The sequence below is a fragment of the Crinia signifera genome, chromosome 2 (assembly GCF_055691185.1).
Source record: "Crinia signifera chromosome 2, ASM5569118v1, whole genome shotgun sequence".
Taxonomy (NCBI): Eukaryota; Metazoa; Chordata; class Amphibia; order Anura; family Myobatrachidae; genus Crinia; species Crinia signifera.
The window spans coordinates 357,028,854-357,052,786 of NC_139218.1; the positions used below are offsets into that span (position 1 = coordinate 357,028,854).

Sequence of the window (23,933 nt, forward strand, 5' to 3'; positions counted from 1 at the left end):
AGAGCCGCGCGTGCATCCGATAAGGGTGCGTGGCCTATGCTAATGAGGGCGTGACATATGCAAATTAGTCACGATTAGGTCACGCCCTGTTTTTCCACCATCTGCAACAGCGTTTATTCACTAGGCTGGGGGGACTCCCAACTGCCCCCCGCGGGACACTGCAGGCCCAGGGAGGGGCGCGGAACCGTCCAAAAAAACGGGATGGTCCTGCGAAAAATGGGACAGTATGACTACGCCCATTACATTTTCTGTTGTAATGTACACATTATGGCACACACTGTAATGCCTCTTCCACATTATACCACACACCATAATGGCCATTACACATGATGGCATACACGTAATACCCATTACACATGATGGCACACACCGAAAGTTCTCAGCGTCATGTTAGCATGGTGGGAGCAGCGTACAGGGCACAGTGCCACACACAAAAAGGGCAGGGTGCATTTTGAGGTTTTAAAAGCGGGCAGGGTGCAGCAACCTGCAAAAGAAGCTTAGAGGAAACACTAGACATTGCTGGCACAGAAGCAATGTATCTATCCGCTATCTGCTCTGCATGCACCATCTGTCCGAAGACAATACTGGCAAGATGCCACCAGCAGGTATTGGGGGGCTGCACATGAGACCCCGCATTAGATAAAATGCCATTTTGATATATATTAGAAGACACTTACATTTTATTCCTGCAGACTCAAAATGATGGGATGTGTCTATCTTGGATTGTATTGTGCCTGAGTTCACATTCCAGATAATAATTTCTCCATCATAACTTAGGCTGGCAAGGAGATTAGGTGGTTGTTGTGCTATGCAGAGAATGTCTTCACGGTGGCCTCGGGTCTACAGAAGGAGAAGGTACATTGATATCTCATGCTATTTTCTATCATCACCAAGTCCCGGGCCTGTTCCCTGAGCTTGAGAAGTGATGAGTACTGCCGTATATCATAACGGTGAAGAGCTAGTTGTTGCCTACACTTACCAGATTTGCCATATCACAGGAAAAGGCTGGAGGAAAGTGTCGGTTGTCCAAGCATGATTAAATAGCAGGGGAGAAGGCCCTTGACATACAGGCACCGAGAAGGTGCGGGTTGTCTCCATAATGTGGGGGTAAGCCAGATCTGTATTATTGATCATGCATTTTTCGCTTCTAGACTGACTTGCACACCTTGCCTTCTGAGTGGTTGGAGATGCTGCTGCTATTTATTTGCCCTGATCACATATTGGAAGACAACTTTGTTATTTTCCTTTTTATTGTATCCACTTTTTGTATTGCCCATTTAGTACTATTGTATTAGGATTAGTTTATTGCTGGGAATACTTGGAATACTTTATTACTATGATTAGCGGTGGGCTAGAATATGCAGCCTGTGGTGACAGTAAAACATGTCCCTTATAATGTTAAAAACTTTTTTCCTGTGGGGGCCAATGTGTTTTAATAGTGGTGTCAATGTGCTTTATTTATGCATTGTGATGTACTGTGTGTTTTTTTTTTCTTCAACAAAGTGTTTTTTTTTTGCTGTGGAGGCCAATGCCTGTATGTGCCAATGTTTGTCGGTGGCCATGTTCTTTGTTTCCTAAGAGGAACAATGTGCGTGTGTTTTTTTTCCTATGGGGGCCAGTGTATTTTATTTTTTATTGTGCAGTGTTTTTCATCTATACATGTGGAGCAGCAGACGTTCTCCCAGACAGGCCAGATGCTAAAAAACTTTTATGGCCGAACTAGGACTTATTATACCCCCCCCCCCCCCCCCAAAAAAAAAAACTGACTTACCTTATCATCATCCCAATGTGGTTTTGGCTCTTGAAAGTGTTGTGTATTACTGTTAGAATCCTGGGAAATGGAAAAAAAATATTCTGTTACAAATTTAAAAGTAGTTAATGTTAATGATGTCATGGGTAATGCCCAGAGGGGCAGGCACTATGCTTGTCTCTGAGTCAGTAGATTTCACGTGTACATGCCTCAGTGTTGACAGAATCTGTCCAGCAGTAACACTGCACAGCCCACTTCTGTAATACAGACAGGCATCCAGTATCACTCGCACCACAGACTCTACCCAACCCCTGTGGTGTTTCAGACACACCCACTCCTACTACTAAATCTTGGTTGCCAATCAATTACTGTTCTCCACACACATGGAATATTAATATTTGACAATTATAATGCATCTTTTGAGTAGTCAGATATGATCATTAATGGCACTGCATTTGTATTTGTATTCAATGCACCTGTGTGCCAGATATAGGTGTGAGAGGCTTCCAGGATCACCTCCAGCTGAAAGGTGTAAATCCAAGACTACTGTATATACGTTGCACCGTCCCATATACCTACTTATACAGCTGTGTTATCCCATAAACCACATCTAGTACAGACTTGTGTAAGATGCTGCAGGATACTCACATAATACAGATTTATCCGTCTGTCCCAGCCAACAGCAATAGTGTACCTGAATAAAAATAAACATGCACCAGATTATTATGGGGCAGCGTTCTTCTGCATTTCTATGCTGACAGCATGAGCCATATGAATATTTATATAGGCTAACGAGAAGGATTTCCATCTATCGGTGGCACCGACATTTCCCACCGATGCGTATTAGCTGAAGCAGGAGCACAGCTCTATAACGAGGTTTGTTAGGAATCTCTATCGGAGTTCAGCAGACGGAGCTGACACAGGAGAGCTGGTATAATTGGAGAGAAATGCTCTACATGTACTTCTACAAATGTTTATCTATATAAAGGATAATTGACGAGGACATTGAAAAAGAAGCAGTATTATAAAGAGCATTGGACTCTGGGCATATATTCATTATACACCCAAAAATGATAGTGGGGCACCCAGAAATTTTGTGCCCCTTGCCAAAAAAAGGTTTTGTCACCTACATGCTCATTGCCAGGGCAATATATAGTCCAATTCGGGGCATTGCTAGGGGTGACATGCTCATTGCTAGGAGTTTCATGCTCTTAGCCAGGGGTTACATGCTCATTGCTAGGGGTTACATGCTTGTTTCAAGGGGTTACATGCTCATTGCCAGGGGTTACATGCTCATTGCTAGGATTTTCATGCTCATAGCCAGGGGATACATGCTTGTTTCCAGGGGTTTCTTATTCATTGCCAGTGGTTTTTCTAGTTGTTACCAGTGGGTTACATGCTCATTGCCAGTGAGTTACATGCCCACTGTCAGGTTGATTACATGCTTGTTGCCAGGGATTTACATGCTCATTACCAGGGCAATATATAGTCCAATTTGGCGGCACTGTGGACAATAAGGTGGTCTTAAAGCAGTATTAAAGCCACCGTTTTGAAATAATATATATTTATAGTCAATAGGGTACATACTTGATGATGACACATTAAATTTTCCTAAACATTGGCTTTGATACTGCTTTAAGACCACCTTATTGTCTGGAGTGCCTCCAAATTGGATTATATATTTGTATACCTTGATGGTGGTAATTTCACAGAGGGCACCGGCATAATACACATTGAATATGTGAGTGCCGAACTAGTGGCTATTGTATATAAAAGCCATTGCTATATTTGAGTCCTTGTTGGAATAGTATTTGGCAGAAGTCAACTTATTTGGTCACATACAAGCTTCGGTAACTGCCTAAGATAACAATGATCTTACTTGTTTCTTTTTATGTCCATATAAGTGCAGTCACAGATCTCAGCTGAGCCGTCTGAAAATAAGAAGTATATTATTCTTTACTAATTGACAAATGAGAAGTCATTTCTGCAGCTTCTGTCTGCACAACAAGGGACATTCAGATGTGGTTGGATGTGATACCAGTGCTGCCTCCTTGGAAGCAGTAGTGATAGCGCTGTAAGGTAATGCAGCAGGAGGAGTCTATTACAAGCCGACGCCTCCTGCTACAGTAGTGATCTGACATTGGTTCCGTCACTAACCATAGGCAGCTTCTAACACCCATGGTGACGTGCAAGCTGGCCGCCGCAGTGGCCAGGAAATCTCTTTGAAACCACTGAGATTCCTGGCCTCTTCCCTTCCCCTAAACAGCTGCAATTAGGGTGGCCAATCCCAGGATCATCAGGATCCCAGGATTTGGCCCCCAAAATGCCGGGATTTCAAATCATTGAATGATTTTTCTGCCGCTCGCAGATGAAAGTCAGTTTGAACGGAACGCTGAATTGGGGGTGGGTGGGTGCTGACGACATGTGATATCAGCCTCCCTCCACGCCCATAAAACGCTGGGCAATCCCTTGATGTTGCACCCTCTCCGCTCCCCTCCGACCCCTAACCATTGCGAATGCCTTGGCGATTGTAATACTCGCCAAAGGCATTCACACAGGGGGTCTGCACATGTGCAGAACCCCCTTACCATTGGAACAGTGCCAAATTCACTTTTGAGCCAGCCTGAATCAGGCTGATATTGTGCGGTGAGCAGGTCAATAATAATAATAGATTTGGCAACTTGCCTCCTTTTTTAAGAGTATGTATACAGAGGCCAAGGTTGTAATTCCATATTCTCAGGCAGCCGTCTCTTCCACCAGTAATCAGCCTGCGTAATACACAAACATGCAAAGAAATGTTACACAAACAAACTGGACAGCATAGTGGCACAGCGAACAGCATAGCTGCGTTACAGCACTACACGGGAGTGAGTCTCATACTACAGTGAGGTGATTTCCATATTGGTCATTGAACTATAAACTATAAAGCCAACGTTTCAGGGCTGGGGCCCTTTTATCAAGACTTGAAAATGACATGTGAAACATACATATATATAGACCAGACAAAACTTACAGTTACGTGCGCCCTCCACCAGCCTCGCCTCCGGCAGGGGTCCGGTGACGTCATCTGTGTGCAACTACAGTGACGAATAGGTACCTCCCCGGGGGGGCGTGGCTACACTGAGGCTTCTAGTAACCATGGCGCCAGCTGTTGTATACTTACGATACAGTACGTGCATCCCGGTTCTCTGTGGCGCAGGCTAGGAGCTGTCCTTTGTAGTGCTGACGGCCGGAACCCCTTAGAGATGCATAAGCGGCTTGGTCAGAGAGCCTGTGTGAAAACATAAAAGAAACACCATGAATAAATGATCCAATACAATGCAGCAAACTTGTCTGTAATCTACGGGGAGTGTCAAGCAGGCTGTGAAACACAGGAGGGGACTACAGTGACTGTACATTATAATCAGCCCGTGCTGAGAGCAACAATGGTAATGATTACAGCCTTGCGGTCGTTGCCAGGGGTTACAGAGCTAAGGACAGTCAATAAAGTTCACCTTCAATAAAGTTCCTGTGAATCAGGCCCCACGCATTACCAGCCTTCACGGCCCCACGCACAGGAACACATGGAATAGTGGTGTTTCCTTCTTGCAGGGCTATCATCCTTACACCATGATCCTTCCTGAACTTTATTGAATGTGAACTTCACTGACTGTCTTTTTTAGCTCCGTAACCCCTGGCAACGACCAGCCTTTACGGTCCCACGCACAGGAACACACGGAATAGTGGTGTTTCCTTCTTGCAGTGTTATCATCCTTACACCATGATCCTTCCTGAACTTTATTGAAGGTGAACTTTATTGACTGTCCTTAGCTCTGTAACCCCTGGCAACGACCGCAAGGCTGTAATCATTACCATTGTTGCTCTCAGCACGGGCTGATTATAATGTACAGTCACTGTAGTCCCCTCCTGTGTTTCACAGCCTGCTTGACACTCCCCGTAGATTACAGACAAGTTTGCTGCATTGTATTGGATCATTTATTCATGGTGTTTCTTTTATGTTTTCACACAGGCTCTCTGACCAAGCCGCTTATGCATCTCTAAGGGGTTCCGGCCGTCAGCACTACAAAGGACAGCTCCTAGCCTGCGCCACAGAGAACCGGGATGCACGTACTGTATCTTGAGTATACAACAGCTGGCGCCATGGTTACTAGAAGCCTCGGTGTAGCCACGCCCCCCGGGGAGGTACCTATTCGTCACTGTAGTTGCACACAGATGACGTCACTGGACCCCTGCCGGATGCGAGGCTGGTGGAGGGCGCACGTAACTTAGGGTTACCACCTTTTTGTTGAGAGATTCCCGGACATTGGCCCGCCCCTTGACACACCCACTGACCCATCCCAGCCCCACCCCCAGACCCGCCTTATGTTGATTTTTTTTTAAACCTTTGCTTCCATTTCATTCTTGATTTTGCATACCATAATTCCAGTTACATGTTATATCACATACATTAATGGCCATTACAAGTTATGCCACACATTGTGATGCTAATTCCGTGTTATGCCATATACCGCAATGGCCATTACACATTATGCCAGGACTCAACAGAATTTTTGCACAGGATGGACAACATGGACAGTGCGCGCCGAAGGCGCGCGTCAAATTTTTGACATAATCCCGACACACCGCAAACCCATTATATAGTATACCACATGCCATAATGGCCATTACAAGTTATGCCACACATCGTGATGCCAATTACGTGTTATGCCATGTACTGCAATGGCCATTACACATTATGCCAGGACTCAACAATTTTTTTGCAAAGGATGGACAACATGGACAGTGCGCGCCGAAGGCGCGCAGCAAATTTTTGACATAATGCCGACACACCGCACACCCATTATATAGTATACCACATGCCATAATGGCCATTACAAGTTATGCCACACATCGTGATGCCAATCACGATGTATTATTCCATGTACTGCAATGGCCATTACACATTATGCCAGGACTCAACCAAATTTTTGCACAGGATGGAAAACATGGACAGTGCGCGCCGAAGGCGCGCAGCAAAATTTTTGTCATAATGCTGACACACCGCACACCCATTATATAGTATACCACATGCCATAATGGCCATTACATTTTATGCCACACACCGTAATGCCCATTGCACGTTTTAATGAACTTTGTAATTCCGATTACTCATAAGCCCACACATGATGCCCATGACATACTATATAACACACCGTAATGCCCATTACATACTATATAACACACCGTAATGCCCATTACATACTATATAACACTGCAATGCCCATTACATACTATATAACACACCGTAATGCCCATGATATACTATATAACACCGCAATGCCCATTACATACTATATAACACTGCAATGCCCATTACATACTATATAACACTACGCAATGCCCTTGACATACTATATAGCACCGCAATGCCCATGACATACTATATAACACCGCAATGCCCATTACATACTATATAACACTGCAATGCCCATTACATACTATATAACACTGCAATGCCCATTACATACTATATAACACTACGCAATGCCCTTGACATACTATATAGCACCGCAATGCCCATGTCATACTATATAACACCGCAATGCCCATGTCATACTATATAACACTAAGCAATGCCCATGTCATACTATATAACACTAAGCAATGCCCATGACATACTGTATAACACACCATACACATTTGACACATAAGTGCCACTTACCTATATGCTCAATGCCAGGGGCTTCATGCCGATGCCAAGGTGGACTGAATTTGCTCGTTGCCGAGGGGGATAGATCTGTGCCTCTGTGCTCGTTGCCGAGGGGGATAGATCTGTGCCTCTGCTCGTTGCCGAGGGGGATAGATCTGTGCCAGTGTGCTCATTGCCGAGGGGGATTGATCTGTGCCAGTGTGCTCGTTGCCGAGGGGGATTGATCTGTGCCTCTGTGCTCGTTGCCGAGGGGGATTGATCTGTGCCAGTGTGCTCGTTGCCGAGGGGGATTGATCTGTGCCAGTGTGCTCGTTGCCGAGGGGGATTGATCTGTGCCAGTGTGCTCGTTGCCAAGGGGGATAGAAACCCCCTCCCCCGCCTGCGGGAGGCAGACAGGCTTGTCAGTGTGCCTGTGCCTGCCTGCCCGTCCCCTCACGTCTCCCCCGCTGTATTCGCGGGAGAGACGTGCTGCTGTGCTGTATGATTTTAACATTTCTAACTCCCGCTGCTGGACCGCTAGCCAATGGCCGTTCGCGGTCCAGCAGCCAATCAACTGGTGGCTGCTGGACCGCGAGCGGCCATTGGCTAGCGGTCCAGCAGCATATGCAGCACCGCAGCAGCACGTCTCTCCCGCATACACAGCGGGGGAGACGTGAGGGGACGGGAGCAGGGCAGCGGGGGAGCGGGGAGACGAGGGGGCGGCGGCGGCGGCGGGCGGGTTATTCCCGGACTATGTATAGTCCGGGAAAGCCACCCGCCCGGACTCCGGACGCCGGTCTTAATTACCGGACTGTCCGGAGTAATCCCGGACGGGTGGTAACCCTAACGTAACTGTAAGTTTTGTCTGGTCTATATATATGTATGTTTCACATGTCATTTTCAAGTCTTGATAAAAGGGCCCCAGCCCTGAAACGTTGGCTTTAAGACAGTTGTCTGCTTGTTCATTTATCTTCCGAGTGACATCCACCTTTGGATATATATGTTACTTATTTGGATGAGCACTGGAGCCGTTGCCATACAAACAGCTGTGTGCCGGACATTCTGGACTGTATATGTGTGTATATATATATATATATATATATATATATATATATATATAGGACTGGCAAACTAGGGGAAGAAACATGCGCAGAACCTAACCTTGGACACTGTATACCAATGATATACAATGTAATGTAGAGGAATAGTGATGAGGCCCTAAATCGAGATTAGTATGGCCCTTAGGTGTCATGTGCATAATCAGATATGTATTATTACATTCACTTCTTATTACTATTAACAGTTTTGCCAGCTCCTTCTTATTACAGAAGAGAATGGCATACCTCCCAACATGACCAATGCCAGGAGGGGCACATTGTTCTGCTGACTTTCCTAATGTATGATTACCATCACCTGTTTTTGAACAGGTTTACTAATAAGAAAGGTGTTTCTCCACAGGTGATGGCAATCATACATTAAGAGGAAAGTCCCGGAGCAGAGCATTGTGTCCCTCCTGGAGAGGGTCATGTTGGGAGGTATGTAATGGGTGTCCCAAGGAGCGGAGAAAGGCTGGGACTGAGTAGATGGCTCACATTCCAGAGGTTTGTAGCCTCTGATGGGGAGACCGCGAAAAGCCCAGCTTAGTACCTTAACCTTGGGATGTGAGAAACACTAAAACTGAGTAGATTGCTCTTCCAAAGGGGCCTCAACCCCTAAGGGAGTTATCGAAAAGCTCAGTGGAATATCCATTCCGGATGCTGACTGGCCGGCTGCATGGAGTCCAAGGCTGCACTGTGCCCCCGGGGAAACTTGGGGGTGCTGAACATGCATGGGTGATCCCAAAAATCACCATGCACTAGTATTGTACTAGAACTGCGCACTTCCCCTCTAGGTGCACGTCCTTACCTCGTCCTTTTGGATGGGGTAGGACAATTTTTCACACCCCCACCCCGGCCTTCTCGCTGGGGTCTCATTATTTATTTATTTTCCTCTCACATTCGTCACTATTCACGTTTTCTGTTTTTTGTCGTTTTGTCACTTATTTTTGGGTTGTGTGGTTAACCCTTATGGGCCATCCACTCCCCAATGTACCGTGGCTCTCGTCCTCACCCTTTTTGGAGAGCTTCGGTCCCTCAAGGGCGACCCGAGCCACAAGGCGGAGAGAAGCCTACTGCGGGTCTCTCCAACCTTCGGGTGCGGAGGACCCACCATCCTAACCCTTCCAGGGGTTGAGGAAAGAGGGTCTCTCTAAGCTTCTGCAAAGAGGACCCATCCATCCCTTTTTCCCCCTCTTCGGCCTTATGGCTGAGAGGGGTTAGGGGAGTAACGGGGCCCTTCTCCTTTAGGAGAGGGTCCATCAATCGCACTTCCCCCCTATGCACGACTTATGCTGCCCATACATATGTGCGATCAGATGCGATGGGACATCGCAATGCGATGTCCCATCGCATCTGATCGCATCAAGTGGTGCCCAGTGCAGCACCTAATGTCGCATGCCATCTTGCGATGGACATCGGGTGCTGGAGGGGTGGTGTGTCGGCTGTGTAGCCGGGACCGGAGCTGGGGACCATAGCGGTGGAGCTTTCAGGCAGCGGGACTTGTCAGCGGCAGCAGTTGACTTTGAAACACTGGGACGGCCCTCTGATTGGCTGAGGCCACTGAGAGAGTGCTCTCTCAGCCAATCAACGGTCTCACATTCAGGCAGCCGCCGCCTAAAAGCTCCACGCTACACAACCGCCATGCCTCCCCTGCTGCTGCTGAGTCCCTACGGTCCCCAGCATTAAGGTACCGGCTCCCCACCAGCGCTCTGGTACCCTTCCCCGCCCCGCTCCCGTACCCGCTGCTGATTGCATTCGAACAATCGCATGTGGTTAAAAACCACATGCGTTTGCTCATGCAATTCGATAAATATTATGTGCAGCTCATAATATCTATCGATGCGACATTCGACGGCGTGCCTGCGCATCGCGTCGAATGTCAGCTTAAAAATTCATACAATCATTCGATTTATCGGCTAGATGTGGCCGAAATCGAATGATTGCATTCGATATCTCACATATGTATGGGCAGCATAAGTCACTGCACTGGTAGTTGGAGCACACCTCGGGCTCCCTGAGTTTCTTCAAACTCATGGGTGTGGGGACACCTTAAATGGGTCTTCCAGTTATATGGGCATATAAACTTCCAGACCCGGTAATTATAATGTCTTATCATCACTATGTGCTTTAATAAGGAATGACACATCCCCTGCATGTACTATTCTCCTCATGCATGGACAGAGGCTCCTCTAGTCCCCAATTGTTGCATTTTCCCAGTGAGGGATGTGGTCCAATGATGCTGTTCTATGCTAATTGCATATTTTTGGCACACCCTATGCATAAAGTCCCCAAATGCTGCTTGTACCCTATGAGAGGCTGGGCCTATTTGCACAATTAGCCAATCCCCACCTACCTTCCAACTGTCCCGCTTAACGCGGGATCGTCCCGGTTTTTGGGGACGTACCCACGTGCCTCGTTTGGCTGGCGGTGTCCCTCTGTGGCGGGGGGGGGGTCAAGTTGGGAGTCCCCCCCCAATCTGACAGAATAGACGCTGTGCGCATGCGCACAGCGTCTATTCAGCGGCGCAGTGGCCGAAAACGGGAGCACGCCCTAATTTGCATAAGCTGCCACCTCATTTGCATACACCACGTCCCCTTTTCGGGCGCTGCCACGCAAGTGTCCCTAGTCTTCAATTGAAAAAGTTGGCAGGTATGCCACCCCTATGTCCATCCACCTGCTATTCCTCTCTGGGAATCACCCTGAAAAGAAATAAACAAATATGAACTTACAGTACTGTGGAAATATCCATTCCCACATTCTGATTCTAGAACTGTAGATTGGGTCTTTACATTTAGGATATTCCTGAGAGACATTGCTGCCGCCTACACTTGGACAGTATATAGGACAGACACAGGGGATTCTGATAATCAGTGCTGCTAGCTTTGTTCCCCTACCATGAGACTGTCAGCATCATTATCCCTGTGACTTCTGACACTGAAGCTATTTTTGTGATCTGATACTGGACAAATTTACCCTTTGATACCATTGTGTAAGGGAACAGGATCATTCTGTGTCAATCAGAGCTGTCGGCCATGTATATTGTACAGTGTATAGTGCATCATCCTATCTACAGTACAATTATATTATCTAGTCATAATCATTGTGGTTCTGTGCACTTTGACCTTTATAACACTCTCGTTAGCAAATGTAATCACTGAGTTTCCTACACATAGGGCGGATCCTATTAGATGCAGCATATTAATCGTGAGGCCTGTCCAATTAGATACATATGCCAGTGCTTATGGGTATACCTCCCAACTGTTCCGTTTTTCGCTGGAGCGGCCCGTTTTTTTGGGACGGTCCCACATCCCGCCCGGGGCCGGCAGTGTCCCGCGGCGTGGGGGAGGCACAAGCATGATGCGCACGTTTTCTATTCAGCGTTGCAGAGGGTTAAAAACAGGGGCATGGCCCAATGGCGGCTCATTTGCATATGCTTCACCCTCATTAGCATCGGTCACGCCCCTTTTCATATGCGCACGTGTGGCTCTGCCACCTGAGTGTCGCTATTCACTGCTAAAGAAGTTGGGAGGGGTATTCTTCTGCTTGGCATGCTTCAGGCAGGCAAAGCAGAATCCCTAATAAACATCAGAGATCCAGGTATTTTTGGTCGATAACTCACGGTTCTGGCAACTTACCTCTGATCCCATTTGTTATTGCTGGATAACAGATAATTTACTGTACAGTAAAACAGGCTGTAATTGGATAGCCGATAGTACTATTGGGCTAAACAGCCCATTTATATGGGGCCTACACACAGGGAGATGTGATGAGCGTTCTGAGCGATGCTACAGATGGAGCAGGGCTTGTTATTGCTGGCGGAGCGCCAGGACCGTGTCCCTGGCGATCCGCCAGCAATCTGGCGCTCTGGCTGAATGAGACGCTCGTGCGTCTCCCACGCACGAGCGTCTCAATAGCCGGGCGGCGAGGCGGCGCGGCGGGTGCAGTCCTGCCCGTCTCCAGCTTCAGGGAGACGGGCAGGGCTGCGGGGGGCTGCGGGGGGGCGGTGTGGACCGGCGGGGACCCGGGGAAGCCGGCGGGGACCCGGGCAAAAGCTCCGTCGGAACGGGACGCGCGTGCACCTCGTGCACGCGCGTCCCCTTCCGACATACAGATGGCGCGGGGCGGGGGATGGCGGGTGGCGAGTCCTCCGCCATCCCCAGCAAAGACAAGCCCTGCGCTATCTGTAGATCTCTCAGCACACAGCAATGTGTCAGTGCTGTCTGCTGAGCAATCGGTCAGGGTCAGTGTTCTCCTGTGAAAACACTGGCCCTGACACTGGCTATATTACAAGATTTATCCAGCATGCTGGATATATTAATCGCCAGGCGACAGCAACACGTGGGGCCGCGCATTGCTATCACTATGGCACATGGAGCGATGTAGGGCATTTTCTAAGCGATCTTGTGAGAGAAAATGCCCTGAAATTACCCAGTTTGTAGGCCCCATTACTGTGCAGTAAACTGGTGCATACAATGGATACTGCCCATTGTATTTTAGATATCACTGTCTCTCTTAGCACTACATAGAAGTCTTGTTTTTGTAACTCTTTTGGGCTTTGGGGTAAAATAAATCTCTCAGCAAATGACTGTAACCCCTTATTTGGGAGCCCTCTGAGGTTTGTACATTTGTATGAAATAAAAATTCAGTCAAGACATAATGATATCTTTAAACTGGTAATAATATTACTGTTAGTTCTTGCCATTGAACTGAAGGTAAATATGAGAAGTGGTCCATGGCAACCAATCAGCTGCTCTGTATAATTTAATATTATGCAAATTATAGATGTTACTTCAGTGCTGATTGGTTGCCATGGGACACTTCTGCTCCCATATACATCTGCCCCATAGTTATCAGCTTTAAGCTCTCACATCTGCATTCCCTTATGCCCCTTTCAGACCGCACTTAAAAACTGGTATTTTGCCAATTTTTAACCGTTTTAAAACGGTAATCTGTGCGGTCTGAAAGGTGCAGAACCACTTTACCGTTTTACAAAAGCCGGTTTTGTAAAACGGTTAAAATGGAGGGTCCTACCCGTTTCAGATCCGGTATTTTGGCATCAAAATCGGGTCTGAAAACGGTATTTAGCACAGTGAATATTTAATGAGCGCTCATTAAATATTCATAGCACTGGAGACCCCCGCCCCCCCCCCCCCCCGCGCGCACGGGTTAACACCCCCCCCCCAATGTGTTTAAGAACCCCCCCTTATAAGCGCATCCTTCCATACTGCCCCGGGATCCGCAATTTAGGAGGTACCGGCTGCAAGGGGGGGGTTCTTAAACACATTGGGGGGGGGGGGGGGTATCTTAAACACATTTGTTGTTTGGAAACGTTTTCAAATACAGGGTCAAAGCCAGTTATGCGGCCTGAAAGCATCATTAATGTCATCTGTGTTTTCTGTCTGTGTGTGCTTTGTATTTTGTTTGTATTGTTGGCTGTCTGGTGTGGTAAAGTTTTGTGCTGTGTTAAAAGCAAACAATATTAATGTGATAATGGATCCAAATAAACATATACAACATCTCACAACCGAGTTAAACACTGATTTTTAAATATAAAACAGTGGGGCAGATTTATTAAGCTCTGGGAACTGATAAAGGGCGTGATTCTCTAAAGCAGAAATGCGGTAAAAACCCTGTTATCTGGGTTTTTACCACATTTCTGTATGCAGTAACCCCCTTCCACAGTGGCAGCACTGCAGAAGGAATCGCCAGCAAAAGCTGGCGATTCCCTGCAGAAGCCTATGGGCTTCTTACCGCAGCGCTGTGTGAGGGATCCATCACAGATCCCTCCCAGCATGCCATGCGGCCGGCGCCGTGCTCTGCGCATGCGCAGACGGACTCCGGGATCTCAGACCCAAAAGTCCAGCGCCGGCGCTGCATCGCAAGGGACAGCTCTTATCGCAAGAGCTGTCCCTTGCGTTAATGACCGCATATGTTGGAGCATATTTGATCATTAGCAATGCGAAGCCCGGCGGAGGGGGGGGGCGGTATTTCTTAGAGCATACCGCCCAAAGTGGCTGGTACTTCATCAAAGGCCAATCAGCTCCTTACTGTCAAGGTACAGACTGGGTTTGTAAATGAAAGTTAGGAGCTGACTGACCAGTTAGGGTGCAATGTGTGTGACATGGGTTTTGGTGCGCTCATTTAATATTACCAATGCCCCCTGCAATACAACAAAGAACTACAATTAACAATAAGATAGATGACAGATAGGAGCCAAGCTGACATCTAAGACTATGGGGGAAATTTTATAGGATGAGCGATTCATAAAGTGAGATATTTGGCAAGAAATCTCCAGTTTTTTTAAAGCGGCAATCATTTGCAATGAAAAAAAAAAAAATGTTTAAATTTGCAGTGTAAATGATTGTCACTTTAAAAACAACTGGACATTTTCTACCAAATGTCTCACTTTCATCCTATTAATTGTCATCCAATAAGTCAGCAAGAGATGTAGATTTCAGATCTAAAATTGGAATATGGAAGGAATAGTGGACAGCTTGGTTTTATAAGAGAAGAATCCCCCCCCCTCCCCCTGTAATGACGTTCCCCCAGCAATGACATACCTTCTTCCGCTATCATCAAAGGCCATGCAAGTTATCGCAGCATCTTGATGGGCCTTGTTAATTTCCAGCACTTGCTTTCCTGTATCAAAATCCCAGACCTTTATAACCTGCAGACACAAAAGTAATTTTACAAATATTTATATATTTGTAATCTTGAAGTAGAATTACATATTCTAATTATACCTATGTGACTATATGGGGGTTATTCTAGTTCATTCTTTCTGGCAAAATCCTTCTTAGATGGACAAAACCATGTGCACTGCGGGTGGGGCAGATGTAACTTGTGCAGAGAGAATTAGATTTGGGTGGGGTTTTTCTTCAAAGTGAGATCTATATTGCAGTGTAAAATAAAGCAGTCAGTATTTTCCCTGCACAGAAACAAAATAACTCACCCAAATCTAATTCTATCTGCACAAGTTACATCTGCCCCCCCTGCAGTGCACATGGTTTTGTCCATCTAAGAAGGATTTTGTCAGAAAGAATGAACTAGAATAAACCCCTATATCTGACAGAGCTTAATGTGGGCAGCTTTGTTTAGTGGATGGATGGCTTTAATTATTCCGTTTTGTTTATGCTACCCGGTACTTGTTTCCTATCTGGGCGCCCGTCGTGGTGATCGCGGGTACATTTATGTCTGGCCGCGACGCGACCGACGCGATGCCCGCGATTTCCCATTGAAACCCATGTTAAACATGGAAATCGCGTCGGTCGCGTCGCGGCCGGCCATAAATGTACCCGCGATCACCACGACGCGATGCACCCGATTTCCCATAGGAATCAATGTTAAATGGCCCGACCGACGCGATTTTACTGTTAAATGCCTCAATGGACCCGATGTGGCCATAGGAATCAATGTTAAATGGGCTACAGAGCCCAAATAGGCACAATTAACCCTTAAATGTCCCCCCAAATTTTTAACGCCACCCCACGATCCACGCCAACCCGAAGCGTGGCGAGCGCAGCGAGCCCGCGAGGGGCGGCGGTACGCGTCCTCCGACCTTTTCATGCCCTACTATCCACTAGGGCGTGGAGTGAGAATAGAATAGTGTGGCGAGCGCAGCGAGCCACCGAGCCCGAAGCGTGGCGAGCGCAGCGAGCCCCGCGAGGGGACGCGGATACCTTCACAGTTATACGCGTCCCCTCGCGGGCTTCCCAGGTGTCCATGGACGCGTTTACCTGTGAAGGTATCCGCGTGCGCTCGCCACGCTTCGGGCTCGGTGGCTCGCTGCGCTCGCCACACTATTCTATTCTCACTCCACGCCCTAGTGGATAGTAGGGCATGAAAAGGTCGGAGGACGCGTACCGCCGCCCCTCGCGGGCTCGCTGCGCTCGCCACGCTTCGGGTTCACGTTGATGGCGGGGTGGCGTCAACTACTTTTGGGGGGACATTTTTATGTTCAGGGGTGTTTTTGCCCCATTTCCCATTGTTCCCTATGATCATTTGGGGAAATTGATCCATTTAACATTGTTTCCTATGGTGAATCGCGGTCATCGCGGGTAAATTGAGGCATTTAACATTGTTCTCTATGGGAAAATCGCGGGCATCGCGTCTGGCACATCGCACCCGATTTTTTATCGGCCGCGATGCCCGCGATGGCCCCGATTTTACCCCCGATGCCCGCGATTTCAATCGTGGGCGCCCAGATAGGAAACAAGTACCTGCTACCCTGCATCTTTTACTCATTCCCAATTTTCTTCTGTTCTCTTTAGCAAGACCTTGGGCCCCGAGATGTTTATCTTTATGCTCTTGGATATGACACAGAGCTGCTCTGTGATAACGTCATATTCAATGGCAACAAAGACATAGAACCGTGCCAGAAAGCAATGAAGGATTTGCTGCTGAGACTATGAAAGATAAAGTAATGCATTTAGCAATCAAGTGGTAGATTTACTAAAACTGCTAAAAAAGTATAGTGCAGCTATAAAAAAAAAAAATAGCAACCAATCAAATCCTAGTTCTCAGATATGTAGAATATAATTCTGGTCTCAACATGGCCCATACATGGTTCTCTCTTTTTTTTCCAGGCACATTGGTGGCATAAAAATTAATATATCAGTGCATAATACTAATTAACCAAATGGGAAATTGGCCTAATCCGTTGAACAGAATATAGTCTTAAGCAGTGGGGTCAAACTCATGGCCCTCCAGCTGTTGTGGAACTACATGTCCCAGCATGCCCTACCACAGTTTTAGCAATCCATTATATAAAATCTGTGGCAGGGCATGCTGGGACGTGTAGTTCCACAACAGCTGGAGGACTATGAGTTTGACACCACTGGTCTTAAGGAACTTACCGATCCTTCTGAGCAGGTTACGACATGGCTGAAGGTCTTATTGTATTTGCAGCAAAGGACTGGTTCCCCATGAGAAGAGATGTGGTTGGGCTGTGCTACAGGCCTTACAACAAAACACAGTATTCACGTTATCTCAAGTTACATAGCACTGATCAAATACAGCGGCCTTACCATACTCCTTATCCTTCGGTATACAGCTTTCTGGTGATAATTGCCACCACGTGATTTAGGTTATACTGTACACAGAACCATAACCCATCTCCAAAACATTATGGGGTATTGTGTGCAGAATTGTGAGGGGAAAAATGAATTTATTCCATTTTTGAATAAGGCTGTAACATAACAAAATGTAGAAAAGTACAGCGCTGTGAATACTTTCTGGATGCACTGTACATCTGCCCAGTGGCCTAACTAGAGAGGGTGCATGGGATGCAGCTGCTATGGGGCCTGGATGTTTTGGGGGGCCCAAGGACCCAGCAGGCAATCCCCTGCACCCCTTTTTTTCCCAATAAATATTTATTCAGATTTTCACATAATAAACATTGTAAACAAACAAGCAGGTAATATTTATTATTTATTTACAGTTTCTTCTATAGCGCAGCAGATTCCGTTGCGCTTTACAGTAGACAGTGATCAACAGACAGATTTGGGGGTTAGAGAGCCCTGCTGCAAGCTTACAATCTATAGGGATATAGGAGGGAAACACAAGGACAGGCACCAGTAATAGCATAGCTTGTAGGACCAGAAGGGAAGCTATATAATACATAAGAGGTATTACCTCAGAGGTAAAAGATTTAGGGCAGGATGTACTAAGCCGAAAATGTGGTAAAACACCCAGTTTACTGCATTTCCATATGTACAAACACCCGGAAGCCGCGTCTCCGCAGGGCAGGGTATCGCCACCTTTGGGTGGCAATACCCTATAGAAGCCTATGGGCTTCTATTGCCGCCTGCCACAGATGCCTACCCCCCTCCCTGCACTGGCATCGCGGCAGGGGCATGGTGAGGGGCGGCGATGTATCTTAATACATCCCGCCCCCAGTAAATTAGGTCTCAGCTATAGTACAAAAGTAGTATACCGCAAATAGAAAGGATGTTAGGACCTGTAGTAATGACCCAGGGAATCCAGTCAGATACTCTGCTGAACACATAACAAATCCTGCTTAAACAGTAAAATTGTAATATGTAAACAAATAACAGAAAGATAAAACAAGGGAGAAAGTAGAAAAGAAAGATAAAGAGACAAGAGAGGGGAGGGGGTTTGTGTAGCCTTCCTATGTACCCAAAACCCACAAATTGAAGATTTTCCTCAATCCTTCATTAAACATACAACGTCTAGATGCAGGACCGGTAATATAGGACTCATTTTCAAGTTATATACATCAGGTATGTTGGAGAGCACTTGAAGTCGAGCCAGGGAAACCAAGTAGTCGTATATCCCTGTTGGCTTTCTGGTGTCACCCGCATCTCTTCCATAGTAATATACATGTCTATTCTACTAAACCACTCCTTCACAATAGGGGCAGTTCACCGCCAACATACAGGGATAACCGTTTTTGCGGCAATATGTAGGAACTTTAATAGGGATTTTTTGTAGGTGGTCAGGGAGCCCGCCACCTGATTCAGAAGCCAGAAAGTGGGCTCTGAAGGGAGATGGAAATAACTTTATCCCAAAAAGGCCAGAGTGAACGACACTCCCACCAAATATGTAATAGGGAACCTGTTTCCTAGCTACAACGCCAACAGGTGTCTAGCACATTCGGGAACGGGATGCAGTCAAAATCCCGATGGTCAATATCCTGAATGGGTCATAATACCGACAAGGACAAAATACCGACAAGGACAAGATCCCGACATTTAAAATCCGACAAGGACAAAATACCGACATTTAAGATCCCAACAGGGCCAAAATACCGACATATAGAATGTACAGGTGAAACAGTCAACATGACTTTCTGTCGACAGGTCGCAACAGGCGGTATTTCATGCCCTACCATCCCCTATGGCGTTGTGGGAGAATAAAATAGTGTGCCCAAAGCATTGCGAGCGAAGCGAGCGAAGCGAGGGGCTGCGGTTCACTTCCAACTGTGTCCATGTCGACATTCGCGTAAAAAAACAGTGAAAAAACCCATGTCGACCTCGCGACGGAAAATCATGTTGACTGTTTCACCTGTACATTCTATATGTCGGTATTTTGGCCCTGTCGGGATTTTAAATGTCGGGATTTTGTCCTTATCGGGATTTTAAATGTCGGGATTTTGTCCTTGTCGGTATTATGAGCCATTCGGGATTTTGACCGTCGGGATTTCATACCAATTCCTCGGGAACATTTTAGCAAGTGTCAAGTGGCTCCTGCACCCTTTTTTATTTGTTTCTTGTAATAAGTAGTGCTATGATGTGCGAGTTCGGGTTTTGCATATTACTACCTGAGTGGGAGGGAGGCAGGCGATGCCAAACTGCTGCTGCAGTTGCCCCAGAGGTCTGTAGTAAACGTGGAGGGGAGGGAGGAACTGCCGTTGCCTGGAGCCACTGCATGCAGGAGTGGAAGGAGGTGGCTGCTCCTGACCCTGCCCTGGAGGTGTTCCGTAGAGGGGAGGGAGGAGATTCCGCTGCTGCAGGACCGACCATGCCCTGAGGACACTCCGTGAATGGGTAGGGAGGAGATGCCACTGCTGCTTGCTCGGATTCTCTCCTGGAGCCGCTCTGTGGATGGGGAGGAGATGCAGCTGCTGCTGGCCTGGAACCTGGCCTGGAGTTGCTCTGTGGAGGGGGAGGGAGGAGGTGCTGCTGCTGCTGGTAGGAACCTGGCCTGGAGTCGCTCCGTGGATGGGAAGGGAGGAGCTGCTGCTGCCTGGAGCTGCTGCTGCACAGATTCTGCCCTTGAGCTGCAGTCCGGAGCCTGCCTGGAGATAACAGACCTGATGATAGTGAGCAACCACCCACACACAGACACACTTCTGTCTGTCTGTCGCCTCCTGCACACCCATCCGTCTATATTGTCGTTGTCCCATCCATCTTTCCCCACATTTGGTGATCTGTCCCGTCTTTATTCTATCCCATCTGTCCTCCGGTAAGTAGCTCTGTCTGTTGGTCTATACCCCCTTTCCATTAGTCCCCGCCATATGGTGCACATCCATCTTTCAGTCTGTGACCCCATATGATATGATGCTCTGTTCATCCATCTATGTCCTCCATCCATTTAAACCTGCCCTCTTTCATCTTTCCATCTATGCCTCCCATATGGGGGTCGTGTCCGTCCATATGTCCTTCTTTGTCCCCCAATCCACATGCCCGAAATTCTCTTCCAGTATGGGAGGCAAATGTCTCAAACATATAGCAACAACTTTGCAAGCCGTAGTAAGGGAGTGTTCGTATGTTATGCTCCAAGGTCCAATATAAGTAAGTCTCTGTATCCTCAGATATTACTTATATTGTCCTTACTTATATTAGACCTTGGAGCATAACATACGAACACTCCCTTACTACGGCTTGCAAAGTTGTTGCTATCTGTTTGAGACATTTGCCTCCCCTACTGGAAGAGAATTTCGGGACACCACCACCATCTTACTTCTTGGGATGCCTACCACCAGTCTGTGAGTCTGTCACTCAATTGGAAGACATTAACATCATAACACAGCGGCAAACTCTCCCAGCATGGTTTATGGATATTGGATACCCACTACTTCAATCCCCAGTAAAGAACTAAGGAGGACAGGTCTACTCAGAGGGGTTTATTCTAGTTCATTCTTTCTGACAAAATCCTTCTTAGATGGACAAAACCATGTGCACTGCAGGGGGGCAGATGTAACATGTGCAGAGAGAATTAGATTTGGGTGAGTTTTTTTGTTTCTGTGCAGGGAAAATACTGACTGCATGATTTTACACTGCAATATAGATCTCACTTTGAAGAAAAACCCCACCCAAATCTAATTCTCTCTGCACAAGTTACATCTGCCCCCCCTGCAGTGCACATGGTTTTGCCCATCTAAGAAGGATTTTGTCAGAAAGAATGAACTAGAATAACCCCCAGAATTACATACAAGTGGGATAAGTATATTGCCCGGTCCAATTTTTATCTTTGAATTTTTTATCTTTAAATTCTTTATTTCATTCTCAAATATGTTTATAATTATTACATTTATCTAAGTGTATTGGTCAATAACCTATCAGTTATTTTATCAGGTGTATAATAAATATTGTTATATTTTGTGATACCCAATTGATCGTTTTTTAAATAGGTAAAAGGTACCATTTTTTAATTTTCAACATTTAGCGCTCCACTTCCCTTCTTTTTTTATGTTATCAATATTAACAGGCCATGCAAAGGAGTATGCCTTACTGTGACTGGAGTTTCAGAAGGATCATAGAATCGGTGACCATACAAAGCGCTTTGAGGTAAGGGACATACTGGCAGGCATGGAGTTCTCCGCTGATTCGACTTATTTTTGACCAGGTGCTGAATAAACAGGTGTTAGTTTTCATATCCCAAATCTGAAAGAAATGAGAGGTAAAAATGCAATTTGTTTACACAGTTCCTATGTGAGTCTGTACTTCTGTCAATAATGCCTGTTACACAGACACCCAAATATGGTATTTCTTTTGTATAAACGATCAGTAAATTATATAATTATACATCTGAAAATGTTATTGAGATCTTACACAGGGCCTGATTCAGCCAGCTTATCATATGCGATACTAGTAATGCATATGCAGGGTGAGGTGCACACCACCTTCTGCCTGCATTTGTGGTCGCAGTGTAAGAGTAATGTCGCGACCATAGGTCACAAGGCCTCCCTGCGACTGCAGCATGAGTAACTCCAAACTTACTCAGAATGCCTTTAAACTCCACACAGACATAGGCATTCATCCACACTCACACCACTTATCTAAGAAATAAAGACGCGTACAACTGAATGGGCTTAAAGGGGACGGCTTATTTATTTTGAGCAGGGGCGGCCTATTTGAATCTAACTAAAATTTATGTCCCTGCTCTAACTAAGGTGGCGGGCAAAGAACGGCATGCAAGAATAAATAACATTGCTGGAAAATAACAAAGTAATAAAAATAACAAACTCCGGATCTAAGGGCCACCTGCCCTTAATTGCCAAGGACCGGCCAACTGCCAGCGTCCAAGACAACGGCTCAATTATGAAGCGGACTTTTCAAAAGGGGGCCAATTGCCCTTAGGGTCAGGGGGTTGACCTTCTGCTTCTGCCCCTGCCCTCGCAAATATATCTAAGGCAGAGCTCACCACTCTGCCCGAGTCATCAGAAAATTGGGCCACCTGCCCTAAACTACAAATGTCCGCAAGAATTTTCGCTATCCGAAGTAGATGATCGTTAAGGTCCAGCTGCGGGCCCACCTGGATCGGTGATGCCCACATCTCGACATCAACCACCAGCTAAGTGTAAATACAGCTCTAATTTAACTACCGTTCTTTCCGCCATATCAGTTCAACTTGAACTGACCCGCCACCAACCTAATTCCAAATAATCCCTCAACTAAAACTCTAAACTTCTCAATGCGTCTATTAAATTCTGAAAAAACAAATCCATCCCGACTAAAGAGAGGTGCACCCCATCCGGCCTGTACAGGGTCTCGTTTCTAAAGGATATGGCCTCGTGCCTGACGACCACTCCGCCCTCCGTTACTATGGCCCTGCCGACTACGGAATTGATCCGCCTACGTACCAAATCAATGGCGCCCGGATTGAGTGCCTCTCTCCAAACCCTCCTAGATATAATCTCTGACCAGAAGAAACGGCAAAATCTCCATTCTCTGATCAGGTCCAGCAATAAATTCCTAATCTCCAATCGAATATTGAGACCGGAATTATGCGTGAGGTCGTTGCCCCCCAAGTGGATGATGACAAAAATTGGGTATCCAAACGCCCTAACTGACTCATCCAAGAGACCCCTCAACGCGGACCACCTCATACCTCTACGCCCCAGCCAACGGATAAATCGCGTCTCAGGGAAACGTTCCGTATCCGTGGTTACCTGGGACAAGGACAACCAATAAATAAAGGAATGTCCCACCATCCAAATCATATTTGTGTCCAAGCGTTGACCTGTAAGTTGAAATGATATATACCGTTAGAAAATTTGAAATAATGGCAAACATCTGGCAAAATTTTAAAGGGGGGCCCGTGAGATTCCCTTAAAGGTGATTTTGCAGTTCTATATTAAAATGTTGAAAACTAATAGGAATGTGATTTAGGTGATCTATTTAAGACTAATTTGATTATTTGACCCACTTGAATTATGTATAATCCCTACCTGTTGTTCCTTATTCTATGGTGGGAGGGGGGGGGGGGGGTGGGTCACCCGATTTGACTTGAGGCAAAAAACACAAATCTTCCACCAGTTGGCTAGAGCCTAATTTAAGACTGGTGATAACACAAAAAATTCCTCAAGGCCCCTCAAACACTAAAGCGTGTTTGGGCGAGCGGCTACTCCTCAAATGGGCTCACTGGACTATGTCGGCCTGATGTATCGCTTAAATGCACCAGACCGCCATCTTCCGAGTGCTCGTATGTCGACCTGAGACCAACCCGCCGCAGC

The 23,933-nt window shown here is 46.6% G+C and overlaps 1 protein-coding gene across 4 annotated transcripts in view; it reads right to left on the bottom strand.

The window, feature by feature from the left end:
- LOC146057955 (cilia- and flagella-associated protein 337-like) overlaps window positions 1–23,933 on the bottom strand; it is a 91,158-nt gene that overhangs the window by 25,859 nt on the left and 41,366 nt on the right. For 3 of the 4 annotated variants that reach the window (XM_083169837.1, XM_083169838.1, XM_083169835.1), the window contains exons 10-18: window positions 21,710–21,861; window positions 19,797–20,288; window positions 17,371–17,473; window positions 15,076–15,182; window positions 4,436–4,518; window positions 3,630–3,681; window positions 2,399–2,444; window positions 1,772–1,831; window positions 678–840 (exon numbers count right to left, since the gene is read on the bottom strand). In XM_083169837.1, coding sequence (XP_083025963.1) covers window positions 678–840; window positions 1,772–1,831; window positions 2,399–2,444; window positions 3,630–3,681; window positions 4,436–4,518; window positions 15,076–15,182; window positions 17,371–17,473; window positions 19,797–20,288; window positions 21,710–21,861 — 1,258 coding nt within the window. The remainder of the gene's footprint in view (window positions 1–677; window positions 841–1,771; window positions 1,832–2,398; window positions 2,445–3,629; window positions 3,682–4,435; window positions 4,519–15,075; window positions 15,183–17,370; window positions 17,474–19,796; window positions 20,289–21,709; window positions 21,862–23,933) is intronic. The other variant, XM_083169836.1, reaches the window with a different exon arrangement.